This window comes from Lissotriton vulgaris, chromosome 3_1 (assembly GCF_964263255.1).
Source record: "Lissotriton vulgaris chromosome 3_1, aLisVul1.2, whole genome shotgun sequence".
Lineage (NCBI taxonomy): Eukaryota > Metazoa > Chordata > Amphibia > Caudata > Salamandridae > Lissotriton > Lissotriton vulgaris.
This window is the reverse complement of record NC_141689.1, coordinates 2,110,766,492-2,110,784,828: the sequence shown is the minus strand read 5'-3', so window position 1 is coordinate 2,110,784,828 and position 18,337 is coordinate 2,110,766,492. Positions and strand designations below refer to the sequence as shown.

Below are 18,337 nucleotides of genomic sequence, written 5' to 3'. Positions count from 1 at the left end.
GCCTGCTGGACAAAACGAAATTGTCTTCCCCATTGGACCCAGTTCCTTTGAAACAACTAAAGAACTGTAGGGATATCATTCTTCCTCCGATGCTGGAAGTAATGAATGGAGCCTTGGAACAAGGCATTTTTCCATCACTTTGGAAGAAAGCCATTCTAAAGCCGCTGCTGAAAAAGACCACCTTAGACCCCAGAGTATTGAAGAACTTCAGACCCATCTCCCTTCTGCCGGCCCCTGCCAAGATGTTGGAGACCCATTTGAACTTTCACCTTTCTAACTTCCTTGATGCTTCAGGTTTCTTGGATGGGTCCCAACATGGCTTTAGAAAGCTGCATAGCACGGAGTCTGCCTTGACTAAGGTCATGGATAACATCCGCAGGAAAGTTGATCTGGGTCAAACCACCGTGCTGGTGCTGCTGGACCTTACAGCAGCATTCGACACCCTGTCTCCCCTTACTTTAACATCCAGGTTAAGGGAGGCAGGGGTAGAAGGACCGGCCCTCAGTCTCCTGAGCTCCTTCTTACATCAACGAGAGCAGCGTGTCATGCTAGGAGAGTACCTCTCCCCTGCTAAGTCTTTGCAATGTGGGGTGCCACAGGGGTCGTCATTGAGCCCAACCCTGTTCAACATCTACGTGGCCCCCCTTGCAAGACTAGTAAGATCTCAGGGGATGGAGGTAGTGTCGTATGCCGACGACACGCAGATTATGGTATCCCTGACCCACTCTGTGAATGTAGCCGCGTCAAACTTTAGGTCCTGCATGCAACTTGTTGCAGAGTGGATGATTTCCAACTCCCTAAAGTTGAACCGGGACAAGACAGAGGTCCTGGTCTTTGGCAAAGACCAGGGCATGTGGTCAGGTGAGTGGTGGCCTCCTTCTTTAGGCATTTGCCCCACACCCACACAATCTGCCAGGAACCTTGGTGTCATCTTTGACACCCAGCTCTCTATGGAGCTTCAGGTCAACAGAACGGTGGCTACCTGTTGGGGCGTCATCAGGACTCTGAAAAGGATTGTCCACTATCTTTCCCCACAGGCACGGAAACAGGTGGTGATCGCCCTTGTTGGCTCAAGGCTCGATTACTGTAATTCACTTTACGCCGGGGCCAACAAGGGCCTTCTGCAGCGCTTGCAGGTCATACAAAATGCGGCAGCGCGTTTTGCCCTTGCCCTGCCTTGGTTGTCATCTATGACCTTGGCGAGGAAGAATCTCCATTGGCTCCCTATTCCCTCAAGGATCATGTTCAAACTTCTCTGTCTAACATATAAGGCTTTAATTGCAGGTCCGGCTGATGCCCTTGGATCCCTACTTACTAGGTATGTCCTGAACAGATGCCTACGCTCCAGTGAGCTCAACCAACTGGTAATCCCTCGAGCCAAGAAGGCTAGTTGGGGGAGCAAAGCTTTTTCCATTCTGGCACCCCAGATGTGGAATACACTCCCCCTTGAGATCAAGTCACTGCCTTCTTTTGACCTTTTCAGGAAGTCATTGAAAACTTGGCTTTTTATTAAAGCATACCAGTAAGCTCTGATTCTGACTGCTGACAGCTAGTTATTTGATTTAGGCGCCTTGACGCCCATTGGGCATAGCTGCGCATTACAAATGCCATTTCATTCATTTATTCATTCAAAATAAAGCCTGGGGAGGTGTTGGCCCCTGGTGCTCTAAGAGCCTTAGGAGGTGGTGCCGTGCACCCACCTCCTTTTAAAAAAGAAAAATGCCCCAGACACCTGACCCACCCAGGGCATCATTTCAAAACAAGCATGGGAGATCCGCTGCGATTTTCGGCAAAAATGCAAAAGAAATAAACAACTTCTGTATTCCTACCCTGCCCCCTTTTCTTTTTTAAAAAAGTTTTTTTTAATAGTTTTTTCCCTAGGATGGCTGCAGCACTTTCTGCTTGTAGTGTTGGCAGTCAATCAGATCTCAGCATGCGACCTGCAGTTCACAGAGCCTTTGCGGTCCTAGATATTATCAAAAAGGCTGCTTTATGGACAAACAGCTACCTTTCTGCCAAATTTGGTGTAATTCCATTCAGCGGTTGGGGCTGTATTCATGTGTGAAATCCCTATAGGAATTTGCATGATGAAACCGTGTTTCTGGATACTCCCCCCTTTTTCTCGGCCGCCACTTGATGGATCACACCGAAACTTTCAAGACAGCAGCTAAAGTGAGTGTCGTACTAATTTTTAAAAAAATTGCGAGGATGTGTAAGACGGCGACAAAGTTATTGGCAAAACAAAACAACTTTTCCTATGGAAACAAGGTCCTAACTATTACTACCTACTGGCAACACTGGCGCGCAGGCCACAATCAAGGAAAATGCGCCATATGTATAACATGACCCCTGGATGTTAACAAACTCCAAGATACTTAAAACACAACACTTATTATGCCAAGGGTCTTTGATCAAGCCTTTGCTGCTTCACCTCAGAAAGGAACTGAAAACCCATCTCTGTGAGGAAAATCACATTAGATGTTAACAAAACAATCTTGATCCCTGTTTGCATATATAAAAAACAATCTCAATCCCCGTTCACGAATGTCGAAAAAAGACCCTAGCAACCTGTTCCTGTACAAACACACATACTGAGGGGACAATGCGCCCTTAAAAGCACACAAGCTTAGCTAGCATAATGTGCTTTACACTTACCTTCCTCTTGCACTGGTGTCGCTGGCAGTCACGAGTCTTCGGGCATTTTGTTTCACACTGATAAGGCTTATGACATGGCATGCGTTTCGTATGTTTTCCACAGCGACACTGTTTTTCAACTTCCTAAACAAGTAAAAAAAAAAAAATCTATAATTTAAGCTGCTGGAACATAGTATGTTTATGGAAAACAAATCAGTTGCTGGTCTACAAGCCCACTAGAATGACTGCTTCTTTGGGACCTTTCACACGTTCATCTCAGGCAGATGCAGGCAACTGCCACTTGCATTGGAATTGGACAACAGGAAGAAAGTTACAGCTCTTGTTTTGCATTTGAGATAAAGTACAGTACAAGGATATTGCAACTCATCAAGGAGTTCCTATAAAAAGGACATGGAACTCTAAGGTGATTTGCAATATCCTTTTAATAAACAGCAGAAGGTATTTGGTTTATCCTAATACAAGGTCATACTGACCAGCTTCACGCAAAAAAAGCGTAAATCCTTTAAATATTAGGATTGCAGAAATTAATAATAAAAAGAATCTTTAGTATGAAATGAAACACATCAAAAAGTATTAATTACTTTAAAAAACACTGGAATCAGATTAATGTAAATCAGAGTAAGAAAGGGCTGTAACTCAGAATGAGTAGTAATGTAAAAAGGCATTGTTTCTTTCCTGTAGTTACCTATGTGATAACATGTTGCCATAATGTCTCCTTTCAGCGGTTCACTTTCAAATTTAGAAAAACAAAACAAATATAAAGAAAAGCCAGTTCTCCTTTTGTTGTTTAGGCAGCAACTGCCTTTCACCTTGGCTGCTGGATGTCACACCTCGACTTTAGTAATATATTACAGTTCAGCAGTTACTTCATTTTCTTATTACAGATCACTAGAAATGTAACAACTTGACTGTCATATATGGGATGAAGTATCCCCCGTGCACTAAAAAGATACAAGTCACCAAAACGTGCCATGACTATACAGAGGAACGAGGCCGAAGGCAAAGTTTCTTTATAAGGTGATGGTAGTACGATGTGACTTGCAACCTCCTTTTAACACACTGAAGAGGGCATTATATTCCTTATAAGATATGGTCATACGAATGATCACTCTTCCCCCAAACCACTTAATCCCCTTGGCATCTTGGTCTTTCATATGCAAAGTAACGTAAGGTTGCAGAAATGAAGATTAAAATACCCGTAGTGGGAAATTAAACACACCAAAAAGCATTTTGTAATTTCTTGCAAATTTTTTTTTGAATTGATTAATTGTAAATAAGATTAAAATGCATTCGCTCAGAATATGTAGAAACATGCAAACAGGGAGAGGTGTGGCACAGCGACCAGAGCGTCTGACTTCGGACAGCAGGGATCACGGTTTGATCCTCGGCGGCAGCTCAGCATCATGTGACCTGGGCAAGAGCTTACTTAATCTCCCTGATGACCCCCCCAGCGCCTTGAAACCTTAATGGGTGATATGTTCATGCTTTACAAATGAGGATTATTAGGATATTAGTGTGAAAAAATAAACATGCTGCTAGAAATATTACCTTAATGGTGAAGACTTTTCCTTTTATAAAAACAGATCATAAGAACGAAAAGCTAGTTCTCCTTTTCCTTGTATTAAACTGCAGCCATGTGACCTGCATTTCACTTTTGCTGCTGGCGCTGGCAGGAGGCATTGTCTTGTCAGAAATCGACTGTAATACCTTATTACAGTTGAGAAGCTATGTACTTTCATTATTACAGATGACCAGAGATGTCAGGTGACTATAAACGTCACAACTCGCCTGTAATAGGGAAATTAGAGGCAGGTTTTTACAAAGGATTGCAGGCTCATACGTATTATATGGAAATTAGTGACCTAGGGACATTATTGCTCCTGAGGCGGAAGCCGGGAGCCAGTTTATGAGTTGCTGAATTTTAAAATTGTATTGCCTTACTTTTAAAACTTTACACATTTTTATTGTTAATTTGCACCAGACATCAGACCCCTTCTCGAGTGTGTCTGTGATTGACCTACCTCGCGCCTCGCTATTTCAGGGACTTCTCAGCTCCTATTGAGCCGAGTTGGGCATTGTGTTCCCGGGACCCACAGGGGCCGATTCACTACAGCGGCCATCTTGAGGGAGGACGAGGTTGCCGCGCTAGTTGTTGCGAGGCAGGGCTGGTCACGCTGCGCTGAAGCGCATATATTGAGTGGAATAGTGCAGCCGGGTAAGACCTAGGGACATTATTGCTCCTGAGGCGGAAGCCGGGAGCCAGTTTATGAGTTGCTGAATTTTAAAATTGTATTGCCTTAATTTTAAAACTTTACACATTTTTATTGTTAATTTGCACCAGACATCAGACCCCTTCTCGAGTGTGTCTGTGATTGACCTACCTCGCGCCTCGCTTTTTCAGGGACTTCTCAGCTCCTATTGAGCCGAGTTGGGCATTGTGTTCCCGGGACCCACAGGGGCCGATTCACTACAGCGGCCATCTTGAGGGAGGACGAGGTTGCCGCGCTAGTTGTTGCGAGGCAGGGCTGGTCACGCTGCGCTGAAGCGCATATATTGAAACGGTCTCTCTACGCGCTAGCGTACGTGTTTGCGGACGCGCCGTACCGCGCCAAATGAGCGCCTAAGGAGAGCCCGTCTGTGCCCGTCCGTGCCAGGACAGGCTAGGACGTGGCTAGGGGCTAGATTCATGGATCCTGTACCTCATAACAGCGTCTGTTACAGTGGAGAAATGCTAAGGGCATTCAGAGGAAGGGCTAGGGGTATCTGCCCTATGGAGACACTTCCAGAGGAGGTTGCGGTTCTTTGTCCCTGTTGCAAGCCTCTAAAACCCAGGAGCGGCAATACAGATAGCTTTTCACTTGCCTTGATTAATTGTCGATCTCTTCCGAGGCATGCGACAGAAATCCACTTGCTCCTAGAGGAACGAGATTTCGACGTACTTTTCTTAACTGAGACTTGGCTGACTGATGGCTCAGACCCCCACATAGTGCAGGCGCTACCATCTAACTACTCCATTGCAAGACAGGATCGCCTGTCGGGACGAGGAGGAGGTGTGGCGATTATTCATAAGAACAATTTTAGGTGTAGAACCTCGGAGAGTCCACTTATGGAGTGTGAGAGTCTTGGTTTCTCTATATCCTTTTCGCCCACTTGCACCTTTTCAGGGATCCTGGTTTACAGACCCCCAGGCGATTATCATGATTTTTGTAACAATCTTCTAGATAAGATCTCTCTTTCCATCAGCAGTGCCCCTAATTTTTCCATCTTGGGCGACCTTAATATTCACCTGGATGAAGTCGGGTGCTGTGTCATCGCAATGTCTGTTGGATACCCTGAGAGTGGTGCACTTGGAACAAATCGTGGCCAGCCCCACTCATATAGGTGGGCACCTATTAGACCACTTCTTCACTAACCTTGGAAATATTGTGTGCGGTCAGCCTAGTTTCGTACCATGGTCAGACCATGCACTACTCTCCTTTATGTGGTCCCCAGTAACACAGACCCACAGGGCTTCCATTTTAAAGAAAGTTAGTCGAGTATGGTCTAGATTACCAGCTGAAAACTGGGAGGCAGCCCTGAAGAGTTGCCCGCCCGTCCCCCACGAGGACCCGGTTGTAGCTAATGCAGCCTTTGACCAGTGGATTAATTCCACTCTAGACCCCATCCTGCCAAAAAAAGAGCTACGGCATAGAGAGGGTCCTAATAAACAACCACGGTACTCCGGGGAACTTAAGGAGCATAAACAACTGTGTAAACGTGCGGAAAGGAAGTGGAGAAAGAACTATGCAGCTGCTGCGAAAAACGAATATAGGTCATCCCTGAGATCGTACAAAAAATTACTAAAAACCACACAAGCCGCATACTATCAGAGTAAAATTGCGGAAGCAGCTAACGCCCCCAGAGAAATTTTTAAAATCTTTCAATCTCTGGTTACCACCCCCAGGACTATTAGTCCTGCTCTGAACCCACAGAAACACTGCGAGGAGTTAGCTGTCTTTTTCGCGTCCAAGGTGTCCAACATCTATTCCAGCTTTACGCCAGTGGCATATACTCCAGACAATAGGGAGAGTGGAAAAGAGGGGGCCATGGAAGCAGACCCTAATCCATCTGGAGGTCTCAAAGTCTTCCCGCCATTGGATCTGGCTGGAGTGGATAGTCTCCTTGGCAATCTTAAATCGGGCTCCCCGTTAGATGCTGCTCCCCCGGCAGTCCTTAAACAGGTATCAGGGACAGTATGCCCAGTGATGATGAAGGTCATTAACGCGTCTCTGGCCTCGGGTGTAGTGCCCCCCAACTGGAAGAAGGCTATGGTCAGAGCCCTGCTGAAAAAACCCAGTTTGGACCCTGAAGACCTGGCCAATTATAGGCCTATTTCATTATTACCAGCCATCAGCAAAATAGCTGAAAAACATGTGAAACAGGCTCTTTCTTCCTTTATTGAATCTACTGATGGATTACACTCCACCCAGACAGGGTTCAGAGCAAAACAAGGAACAGAGACAGCTCTGGTGGCGGTAGTGGAGGCAGTTAGGGGTATCGTGGATGCAGGAGGCTGTGCTGCGGTGGTCCTGTTGGACCTCAGCGCAGCCTTCGATACTGTGAACCACTCTCTCTTGTTGCACCGGCTGCATCTCACAGGGGTCTCCGGACTGGCCATCAAATGGCTCCATTCTTTTTTATCAGACAGAAGCTTCTCCGTCTTTGAGGGAGAGGTGTCATCCAGCCAGCTGCAATTGAATCACGGCGTTCCCCAGGGATCATCCCTCAGCCCTACCTTGTTTATTATTTACATGAGACCTTTGGCTGAGGTGGTTCTTCCCTGGGGAATCCAACTTGTTACCTACACCGATGACACGCAGCTGGTTGTGTCTTTGGTGAGGGACGATGCTTTAGATCAGGGGATCAATAATCTGACCCCGTGTCTCACCAAGGTCCTGGAATGGATGACCTCCTCCTTTTTAAAGTTAAATGGGGCCAAAACGGACATTATGCTTCTGAGCTACAAAGCCCCAATTAACCTGGACCCTTGGTGGCCGTACTGCCTAGGACCCCCTCCGGTACCCAAGACCCAAATAAAAAGCCTGGGGATCTGGTTAGACTCCTCGCTAGGATTTCATTACCAGGCTAAGAAGGTGGCCGCGACCTGCTATGGACTGCTGAGTCTTAAAAAAAGTTTTAGATCTCCTGCCATTTGAAGCTAGACGAATGCTGGTCCAGTCGCTGATCTTGTTGCGGCTGGATTATGCAAATGCCGTCTATATGGGGGCCCCAGTCGGCACCATAAAAATTCTGCAATCTGTACAGAATTGTGCAGCTCGGCTGCTCATGAAAGTCCCCAAAAGATGCTCAGCTAAGGCCGCACTTCAATCTCTCCATTGGCTACCCATCCAGGGAAGGATTATATTTAAAACCCTGTGCTTGGCGCATAAGTCCATCCATAATGCTGGTCCGTCCATTCTTGATCCCCTGTTTCGTCGCCATCAATCAGCGAGATCTCTAAGATCCAACCAGCGGAACTTGCTGGTAGCCCCCAGGGTGAAGCTGGCTCTGATGGGTGGCCGTCGGCTTTCTGTTCACGCAGCCAAAGAATGGAACAAACTCCCAGACAACATCAGGCATGAGTCTAACCATCTTGCTTTCAGGAAGCGATTAAAGACACTCTTGTTCTAATAGTGTCTTTCTATGTCCTCTGGTCTTACAGCGCTGGGATGCTCGAGAGTAGCCATGCGCTATACAAGAGGGTATTCATTCATTCATTCATTTAGTACTGGGACAGTAGAAGTTCATGTATTATATGCATATAGATGAAGCATAATTTGAGCAGCTGTTTGTCGAACATCTGTACATACTTTTGTGTTGAAGCACTTAAGTGTGACAAAAAGAACCCATGGGTAAAAAAGTGTTTGTGTATTAGTGACCCCTACAATGGTGGGGAGCACTTAGTGTTCTTTAAATACCCCTCACACACCAAACGGACCCTTGGTGTCATGCTTCATCATTGGGGTCTTCGCACTCCTCTACGGAATGGGGCGTGCTACTACACTGCGACTACGTGGGAGCACTTACATTTTTTGACTATGTGTGGTGTGTGTGAGGTATTTGTATTGTTTATGTGAGTGGTGTGGTCTGAAAAAGTGAAGTTATTTAAAAAGTACCTGGCGCGTAGGTTTGACAAAAAACTTCAATGTGTCCTCGTGCTGGTACTGTTAAAAGAGTGATGAGGTATACGTATGTCAATGTACAATACCTCTTGTGTGCGGTGTCGACATGTTTCGAAGCTAGGCTTCTTCTTCAAGACAGGTTTGCACAGTTACCCACCTTGCTCACGTCCTTCGAAAAATAATTTTCAGTAGGTAATCTAAAAAGTGATATTTTACAGAGAAAGCCTAATATGGGCCTACTTCTCTATTTTAGTCATATCTACAATGAGAGACTAGTTGTAGAGGGTCTGTTTTGCATCATGAGCCTTCAGGGCGATGGGGTACTAGTGTTAATTACACCGACTACAGGACACTGCCATCGTCTTCCTCCCCCGTCCGAGCCTTTTTATGTAAAATATCACTTTTTAGATTACCTACTGAAAATTATATCCTCCGCCTCCGCTGACTCTGGTGGTAAGGGAAGGAATTCCGCTCTAGGACAACACAAAACCAGCCAATCCTGCAGCTCCAGGTAACTCAGCGCTCACTTTGAGGCTGGGGGTCTGTGGCTGCAATCCCTCGGCTGTTTCTCAGATTTGGGATAGCAGGCTCTGCTGTACGCTATGACAGGGGGCTGCATTACTAGTGCAATTGCACTGATTAGCTCCCCCCGCCCCCTGTAACAGCGCGAGCCTTGGGCACATTAATAAAAGGGTCTTTATTACCATTTTATTAATGTGTGTGCCTGCTGCACTTGCAGCAGGCGAGGCAACGCTCCACCGCCATAAGTGGCACAAATGCTGCAATTCCAGCGACCCAGGCAGCACAGCAGCAGTCATTCATAACATAAGGTCAAAACTGAAGTGCATTGCCAAAGCAGCACTGGGCACGTTCTTCATGCTGGTTGCACTACAGGCCAGACGTGAAGGGCACAGGCAGAGCAATCTTCACCGTACTGGAAAGGCAACACCGCTTATCAGGATCAAGGACCATTGACAGAGCACAGAACATCCCCAGCATGCGAAGCGCTGCACGTCAGGCACGAGGTACACCGTCGGAGGGGTCAGTTCTCTCTACTGGAGTAGCTGGAGGCACATTGCCAGAGCTGTGCACGTCCTGCGTGCGCTGCTGCAGGTGAGATGGAGGCGAGTTAGCTGAGCAGCCTAGGGTGTTCATGCTGATGTACCTATATGTGCTGCAGATTGACAAACAGACTGTCTTTTGGCCAGAGGAATCCCCAGGATTAGTCTGCCAGCCGTAAGGAGTCTCTGGTGATCTACACCTCATGCACAAGAGACTGACGACCACACCAGCGTACCTTTAGCACAGGTGGGATCTGTATTACACAGGATGCCACACATTCATCTGTAGCCCTTTCTGTAACATCAAAGCACCCTGGCAGTGTAAATGTCTATTGTGTACTCGGGCACTTTGGATAATACAGCCCCAAGTGTTCTTTTTCTGCCACGCTCCCTGAGAGAGGCAGAGAAGACGCCTTTGAAAGTGGTCAATGTTCTAAATGGCAGGAGACTGTAATTCTGAACAAGGCATAACCCTTTATTGGACCCTGGCTTCCCAGCAGTGCCCAGACCTTTGACAGATACTGCAGGCATGTTTTATAGTCACTTTGAGTTCGAAAGAGGACACTGCAGCCCAACTAGGGGAAAATGACGTTCTACATGGGAGGCAGATGGAGAACAACAGATGTGTCCATGCAGTACATGCACACGCAAGCGACTGCCCGAACTGTAGTGTGAGTGGCCCTAACTCAGAAGGTCTGCAGCAGTCTGTGCCTTGAATCTGGTTCCTGCCCAATACACAGCGAGACTGAGAAGCCAGGCTATGCGAAGCAATGCTGGTGTCCAAGATGAAGAAGACCAATGTAACCATAGGAATCTGAAAGAATGAGAAACAGTCCTGGGACTCAGAGCGAAGGGTGGAAGAGGTGAATGGCAGGTGTCAAGCAGAACCACCCAGACAGGATGAGGTAGACCATGCAGGTAAACAAGTGCTGGGAATGACCCATGTTGGCTGGATCAACTAGTAAGAAGCCAGACCTGAGCAGGGACCGTCTACAAAGGTGCTTTAGAGGAAAAACATCAGGTTAAAACATCCATTTTGAAGTTTACCTCCAGCCTCAAATGGTCTTAGGACTTTGAAACATATGGTTTGCTTTGACCAGCTTTCCCCTAAATTATAATTATTTACACATTCAAGCCTGTGGCTTGTTCTGCTGTTAAAGATCCTGAACATGTTAGTTATATATACCTGCAAAGACATATTTTGAAGAAGAATGAAGAAAACATGCCTCTACCCTGGCCATGCTTGTACTGGTCATTACATTAACCCTGGCTCAATACCGCTGAGCCTGGGAGAACTGTTAGCTTAATATCCCGCTCAATCATCACAAATCTACCATTACATCCTTATAAGCACTGATCTATATAAAACTCATTGCAATTAAAGCAGGATGCAAAAGCACCACAAAAGGATTACACTACTCTCCCATAGATTCTGCCAAAACCATTTTTCAGGGGCACCTAATTTCTCCTTTAGGAGGTCACAACAGCCTTAGGCCAATAACCATCAATGGCAACTTGGAGCAAGCTAAGTCTCAACAGGTCAGGAAAGGAGAGTTGTTGAAGGGCCAGATGGTAGCAATGGGAGTCTGACATGGATAAAGGAGCGTGTCAAAAAACACAAGAGGGAGGTAGAGCAGAGGGTTGGATTCTTGCTCCACAACGATACTTAAATAAACATAGAGAATCCAACTCAAGGGAAGGAAGGGGGAGGAGTGATCAACGAATGTTGAAGCACTCAGTGTTCTGTAAAATACCCCTCACACACCAAAAGGCCCCTTGGTGTCATGCTTCATCATCGGGGTCCTCGCACCCCTCTATCGGGATGCGGCGTGCTGCGACCTGCGGCTACGCGGGAGCACTTATAGAATTGACTATGTGTGGTGTGCGGTGTGTGGGGTATGTTGTTATAAGTGAGTGGTGGGATGTGGTGAGAGATTAAAAAGTACCTGGCACATGAGTGTAAAAGAAAAAATGTTATTCCGAACTCTGGCTGGTACTGTTAAAAGAAGTGCAGTGTGAGGTTGAACCTGTTGATTTATGGAACAGGACCTCTGGTGTGCGTTGTCGACATGTTTCGGAGACAAGCTCCTTCTTCAGGACGGGGGCACAACCTCCCCACCTTACTCACGTCTAGTTTTAATAAAAAATGTGTATTTACAAAAAAGTGAAAATTATAGGCTAAGTGTGCCTACAGCGGTCTGCTACAAGTACAATGACCTGTAGAAAGACAAAAAAGAACAACTAATGGTTACCCATGTAGCGGGTAGTTCAAGCAGGTGCAGTCACCTGGAACCTCACCATATGCTTGTATTAAGCCTGTAAAAGGAAAAGTACTCACAACACAAACAACATAAAACACAAAAGATACTAGGAGTTACACTCAGTTGTGGTCATACTTGTGAAGCTTGCTTGCGGGCTTCATGAGCAGAAAATGGACGTCAGGGGTGTTGCTTGATGTGCAATCTGTAGCGAGGAATGATGCAGGTTTTAGTAAATCATTCTCACTTACTTAGGTGGGAGAAATCAGATGGTCGTTTTTCTGTGGTTTTTTGCATGATACTCACATTACCAGGACGCAATGATCACCGTCTTACCCCTAGCGCTGCTCCGCTGGTGTGAGGAGGTAGTATGGTTTATGCTATTTATACCCTGTGTGACAATTGGGCGGAGGCATCCCTATGACCTTGTAGGGGTGTTCCGGCGTTAAGTATGTGCCCATGTATGGAGCATCCGCTCATTAGCCATACATAATCCTCATATGTCAAAAGCGGGTTTACACGGGATTAGTGTAGGTTCAGATGAGTGTTGCGCATGCGAGTAGAAATCTGTCCTTCTTTCGCGCATGCGTTTTAGGCACGGGACCATATCGTGTGACGCTAGTGTGTAGCGCACGCTTGTTAGTTCCATCTATGTCTTGTGAATGCAACCTGGGGATGGAATACTTCATACTGCGAAGGAATTATTTACACCAACCACAGATATATTTCAACAGAGGATGGTTATTAAAGTGCAAATAGTCAGTGAATCAGATGTTTTTGGGCTTAGAGGCAATGTGTCTTGAGTATGTAATGGTCCCCTTTCAGTTGGACAGTTGGCTCCAGGGCACATCATCATTAAGCCCTGTTAGGTGGGTCCCAAGTCTGAACACCCATCTTTGTTCCTTTGGAAAAAGGCCGGCGTCTGAAGGTAGTTGCTCTATAATGGTCCACTTGAGATCATTCACGCAATGTTGTGCAGTCAGAAAATGTGTGGCCATTTTAGTTGTGCTTTTTTTACAGCGCACATTGCTCTTGTGTTCATTCATTCTCGTTTTCATTGCTCTTGTGGTCATACCTACATACTCAAGGTTGCAGGGGCATTTTATAAGGTAGACCACGTTTTTAGAGTTGCAATTAGTGAATCTCCTTTGATCCCAGGTGGTTCCATTGCGGAAGGTAAGTTGTGTGCTTTTTTCTGTCAAGTGGCAGCTGCAGCAATTTCCGCAAGGGAAGTGACCCTGAATGCCTATAGATGGTTGAGGGGCAATAGTGGTCGCTTTCGGTCTGGTGTGTACCAGCATGTCTCTGAGGTTCCGTCCCCTGCGGTGAGCAAACAATGGTTTTTCAAAGTTCAGTTTGCCACATGTTAGTATCCTCCAATGTTTGTTAACGATTTTGGATACCTCGTTTGACATGGTGTTAAATGTCGTCACACATATTGGTCGTTGGTTCTCCTTTGGTTCCTTACTTCGCTCCTCCAGTAATGCCTCTCTGTTATTGTTTTTAGCCCTCTTCATTACTTTATCAATGATTCTGATGGGGTATTCTCGCTGTTTCAATTTTTCTCTCAGGTCATTTGCTTGCTGTTTGAAATTGGACACATCTGTGCAGTTGCGTCTGAGACGTAAAAATTGTCCATACGGCAGATTTTCTCGAAGGTGCCTGGGGTGAAAACTGTCGTATCTTAACAAGCAGTTTCTGGACGTTGGTTTAAAATGGGTAGTGGTTTTCAAAACTCCTTCATCAGCATAGATATTTAAATCCAGAAACACCAACGTGTTGTCAGAAATTGTACTAGTGAAGTTCAAAAAGGCGTTTTGGTTATTCAACCATGTTTGGAAGTTCTCCGCGGATTGTCGGTCTCCTTCCCAAATGACCAGGACGTCATCTATGTACCTCCTCCAGCATTTTATATTTGATCTGTATGGATTTTGCTCATGGAGAATCTTTGTAGTCTCGAGATGGTGTACATAGAGCCCAGCCAGGCTCGGAGCAAAAGTACTGCCCATGCTGGTCCCATGGCACTGTTGGTAAATTGTGGTTTTGTACTGGAAATTTTTTTTTTGTAAGGCCAGAGAGATGCATTCCAGAACTAGCCCACGTGGTGTCTGATATTTCCATTGTGTGGAGAATAGGACTTCCTCGATGATCACGAGTGTTTCGTCGTGCGGGAGGCTGGTATAAAGACTTTCTACGTCTAGACTGATGAGAAGTTGGGTTTTAGGGTCAAAAGTTGTTTCTTGCAGGAGTTGTAAGACAGCTTTTGTGTCTTTTAGGTACGTGTTTGTTGACTGTACCAGTGGTCGCAGGAAGGCATCTGCGAATTTAGACAAGGGTTCTAAAATTGAGCCAATACCTGATACTATCGGTCTCCCTGGTGGGTTGGTGAGGTTTTTATGGATCTTAGGGATGCAATAGAAGTAGGGGATGCAAGTTTTTTTCTGTTCTAAAAATTCCCCTTCCTTCTTGCTCAACCAATCATGTGCCAGGCCTTCTTCGATCAAACCCCCGATTTTTATCCTGAGGCTTTCTGTAGGGTCCTGCTGTAGGATCATGTAGTTGCGTCCATCCGACAATAGTCTCATACATTCATTGTCGTAAGCATCAATCGTTTGCAAGACGATTGCTCCCCCCTTGTCTGCCGGTTTTATGATGGTATTGGTATCTTCGGATAGGGCTTTCAAGGCTTGTTGTTCTTCCCTTGTCGTATTATGAAATACTCGTGTGGAGGACATATCCAGTTTGTTAACTTCCGTCATGAGAGCTTTTTCAAAAGCTAGTAGCTCTATTGGGAGCAAGGCGTCTGGTGGGGTGAAGGTAGACTTTGGTCTAAGGCCTGTGTCTGTTGTTGGTGTCGTTGATGGTTTGTCCAAGAAGTAGGCCTGTAGTTTCAATTTGCGTATGAATTCTTGCATTTCAATGTTTACTTTAAAGATGTCAGGTCTCTGTGTGGGCACAAAGCCAAGGCCTTTGTTTAGCACTTGTTGTTGTATCTTCGTCAGTGGTTTATGAGTTAGATTCACCACTAGGTCCCTCTCTGGTTGCTGGTTGATGGTTGGTTGGGCAGGGAGCCTGTCATGCTCCTGGTTTGTCGTGGGTTCCCTTGGTCTTTCTCCTCCCACGTGACGTTGTTGCCCTTCCGGTTCTTTCCCCGTGTCCCAGGGCGGGTACCTAAAAAAGGTTGTGGACCATAGAAACCACCGTCAAAGTCCTGGTTCCATTGTGTGTATCCTTGAGCATTTGTCGGATGGTTAAACTGGAATGGTGGGAATGGTGTTGGTCCCATGTACTGTGGAAATTGTGGTGGATACCCTCTCCACCCACGTTGTCTCGGAAATTGTTGTTTTCTTTGTCGCCAACCGCCTCTATTTGGGCGGTACCTTCGGCTGTTGCTAGAGTTTGAGCTAGATGAACTGTTATCTGACCCATCACTGTCCATATCACTGTTCCGATTAGGGGGCACATAATCCGCTTTCGTATATGGGTATGCTCCTTCCGGTGTGAATTTGTCTTTATCCTTGCTCAATTTATTTAGTTTACTTTGTTTTAGACTAAATTCAAATTCCGTCATCTGTTGGTTGAGCTCATCTAGTCTGATCTTGAGGTCGGCTGTTGAAATGTAGCTACTCAATTGTACCTCAATCTTTTGAATTTCAACTTTCAGTTCTTGTGTGATTCTGGTTGCTGTTTTTACAATCAGGACTAGCCAGTCCCTGGTGCAATGCCAAGATATCAGCGACCACTCTTTTTTGAACTGTGTGTCTGACTGGAAAATAAATGGTTCGTTTTTGACGATCAAACCTGGTGGTCCCATTTTGTTCCTAAGGTATTCCGTCATTATCAGGCTACGTAGTGCTGCTTTTATTTGGTTGCATCTCAGGTTGACTAATTTGTTCCAATCATTAATGTTTGGACCAGTTTCTGGGTTGCTAAGACCTTCGAAAGGGTTGACTGCAGTAAGAATTTTGTCGATTTCATCCTCACCAAACGTAAGGCCATGTTCGTCCTCCATTTTCTTTGAGACCGCTGAGGTCTATAACTACCTAGTGTTAGTGGATATGTGTTGTGGTGAGAGTATAAACTCCCGCAGCTGCACGCTGCCTAGATTATGTCAAAAAACACAAGAGGGAGGTAGAGCAGAGGGTTGGATTCTTGCTCCACAACGATACTTAAATAAACATAGAGAATCCAACTCAAGGGAAGGAAGGGGGAGGAGTGATCAACGAATGTTGAAGCACTCAGTGTTCTGTAAAATACCCCTCACACACCAAAAGGCCCCTTGGTGTCATGCTTCATCATCGGGGTCCTCGCACCCCTCTATCGGGATGCGGCGTGCTGCGACCTGCGGCTACGCGGGAGCACTTATAGAATTGACTATGTGTGGTGTGCGGTGTGTGGGGTATGTTGTTATAAGTGAGTGGTGGGATGTGGTGAGATTAAAAAGTACCTGGCACATGAGTGTAAAAGAAAACATTTTATTCCGAACTCTGGCTGGTACTGTTAAAAGAAGTGCAGTGTGAGGTCGAACCTGTTGATTTATGGAACAGGACCTCTGGTGTGCGTTGTCGACATGTTTCGGAGACAAGCTCCTTCTTCAGGACGGGGTCACAACCTCCCCACCTTACTCACGTCTAGTTTTAATAAAAAATGTGTATTTACAAAAAAGTGAAAATTATAGGCTAAGTGTGCCTACAGCGGTCTGCTACAAGTACAATGACCTGTAGAAAGACAAAAAAGAACAACTAATGGTTACCCATGTAGCGGGTAGTTCAAGCAGGTGAAATATCAGACACCACGTGGGCTAGTTCTGGAATGCATCTCTCTGGCCTTACAAAAAAAAAATTTCCAGTACAAAACCACAATTTACCAACAGTGCCATGGGACCAGCATGGGCAGTACTTTTGCTCCGAGCCTGGCTGGGCTCTATGTACACCATCTCGAGACTACAAAGATTCTCCATGAGCAAAATCCATACAGATCAAATATAAAATGCTGGAGGAGGTACATAGATGACGTCCTGGTCATTTGGGAAGGAGACCGACAATCCGCGGAGAACTTCCAAACATGGTTGAATAACCAAAACGCCTTTTTTTAGGCATTCAGGGTCACTTCCCTTGCGGAAATTGCAGCAGCTGCCACTTGACAGAAAAAAGCACACAACTTACCTTCCGCAATGGAACCACCTGGGATCAAAGGAGATTCACTAATTGCAACTCTAAAAACGTGGTCTACCTTATAAAATGCCCCTGCAACCTTGAGTATGTAGGTATGACCACAAGAGCAATGAAAATGAGAATGAATGAACACAAGAGCAATGTGCGCTGTAAAAAAAGCACAACTAAAATGGCCACACATTTTCTGACTGCACAACATTGCGTGAATGATCTCAAGTGGACCATTATAGAGCAACTACCTTCAGACGCCGGCCTTTTTCAAAAGGAACAAAGATGGGTGTTCAGACTTGGGACCCACCTAACAGGGCTTAATGAGGATGTGCCCTGGAGCCAACTGTCCAACTGAAAGGGGACCATTACATACTCAAGACACATTGCCTCTAAGCCCAAAAACATCTGATTCACTGACTATTTGCACTTTAATAACCATCCTCTGTTGAAATATATCTGTGGTTGGTGTAAATAATTCCTTCGCAGTATGAAGTATTCCATCCCCAGGTTGCATTCACAAGGCATAGATGGAACTAACAAGCGTGCGCTACACACTAGCGTCACACGATATGGTCCCGTGCCTAAAACGCATGCGCGAAAGAAGGACAGATTTCTACACGCATGCGCAACACTCATCTGAACCTACGCTAATCCCGTGTAAACCCGCTTTTGACATATGAGGATTATGTATGGCTAATGAGCGGATGCTCCATACATGGGCACATACTTAACGCCGGAACACCCCTACAAGGTCATAGGGATGACTCCGCCCAATTGTCACACAGGGTATAAATAGCATAAACCATACTACCTCCTCACACCAGCGGAGCAGCGCTAGGGGTAAGACGGTGATCATTGCGTCCTGGTAATGTGAGTATCATGCAAAAAAACACAGAAAAACGACCATCTGATTTCTCCCACCTAAGTAAGTGAGAATGATTTACTAAAACCTGCATCATTCCTCGCTACAGATTGCACATCAAGCAACACCCCTGACGTCCATTTTCTGCTCATGAAGCCCGCACGCAAGCTTCACA

At 45.8% G+C, this 18,337-nt stretch overlaps 1 protein-coding gene across 1 annotated transcript in view; it reads right to left on the bottom strand.

The window, feature by feature from the left end:
- Positions 1-18,337, bottom strand: part of NFXL1 (nuclear transcription factor, X-box binding like 1) — a 680,877-nt gene that overhangs the window by 517,270 nt on the left and 145,270 nt on the right. The window contains exon 11 of the mRNA XM_086962681.1: positions 2,656-2,778. Within this exon, the coding sequence (XP_086818807.1) occupies positions 2,656-2,778 (123 nt within the window). The remainder of the gene's footprint in view (positions 1-2,655; positions 2,779-18,337) is intronic.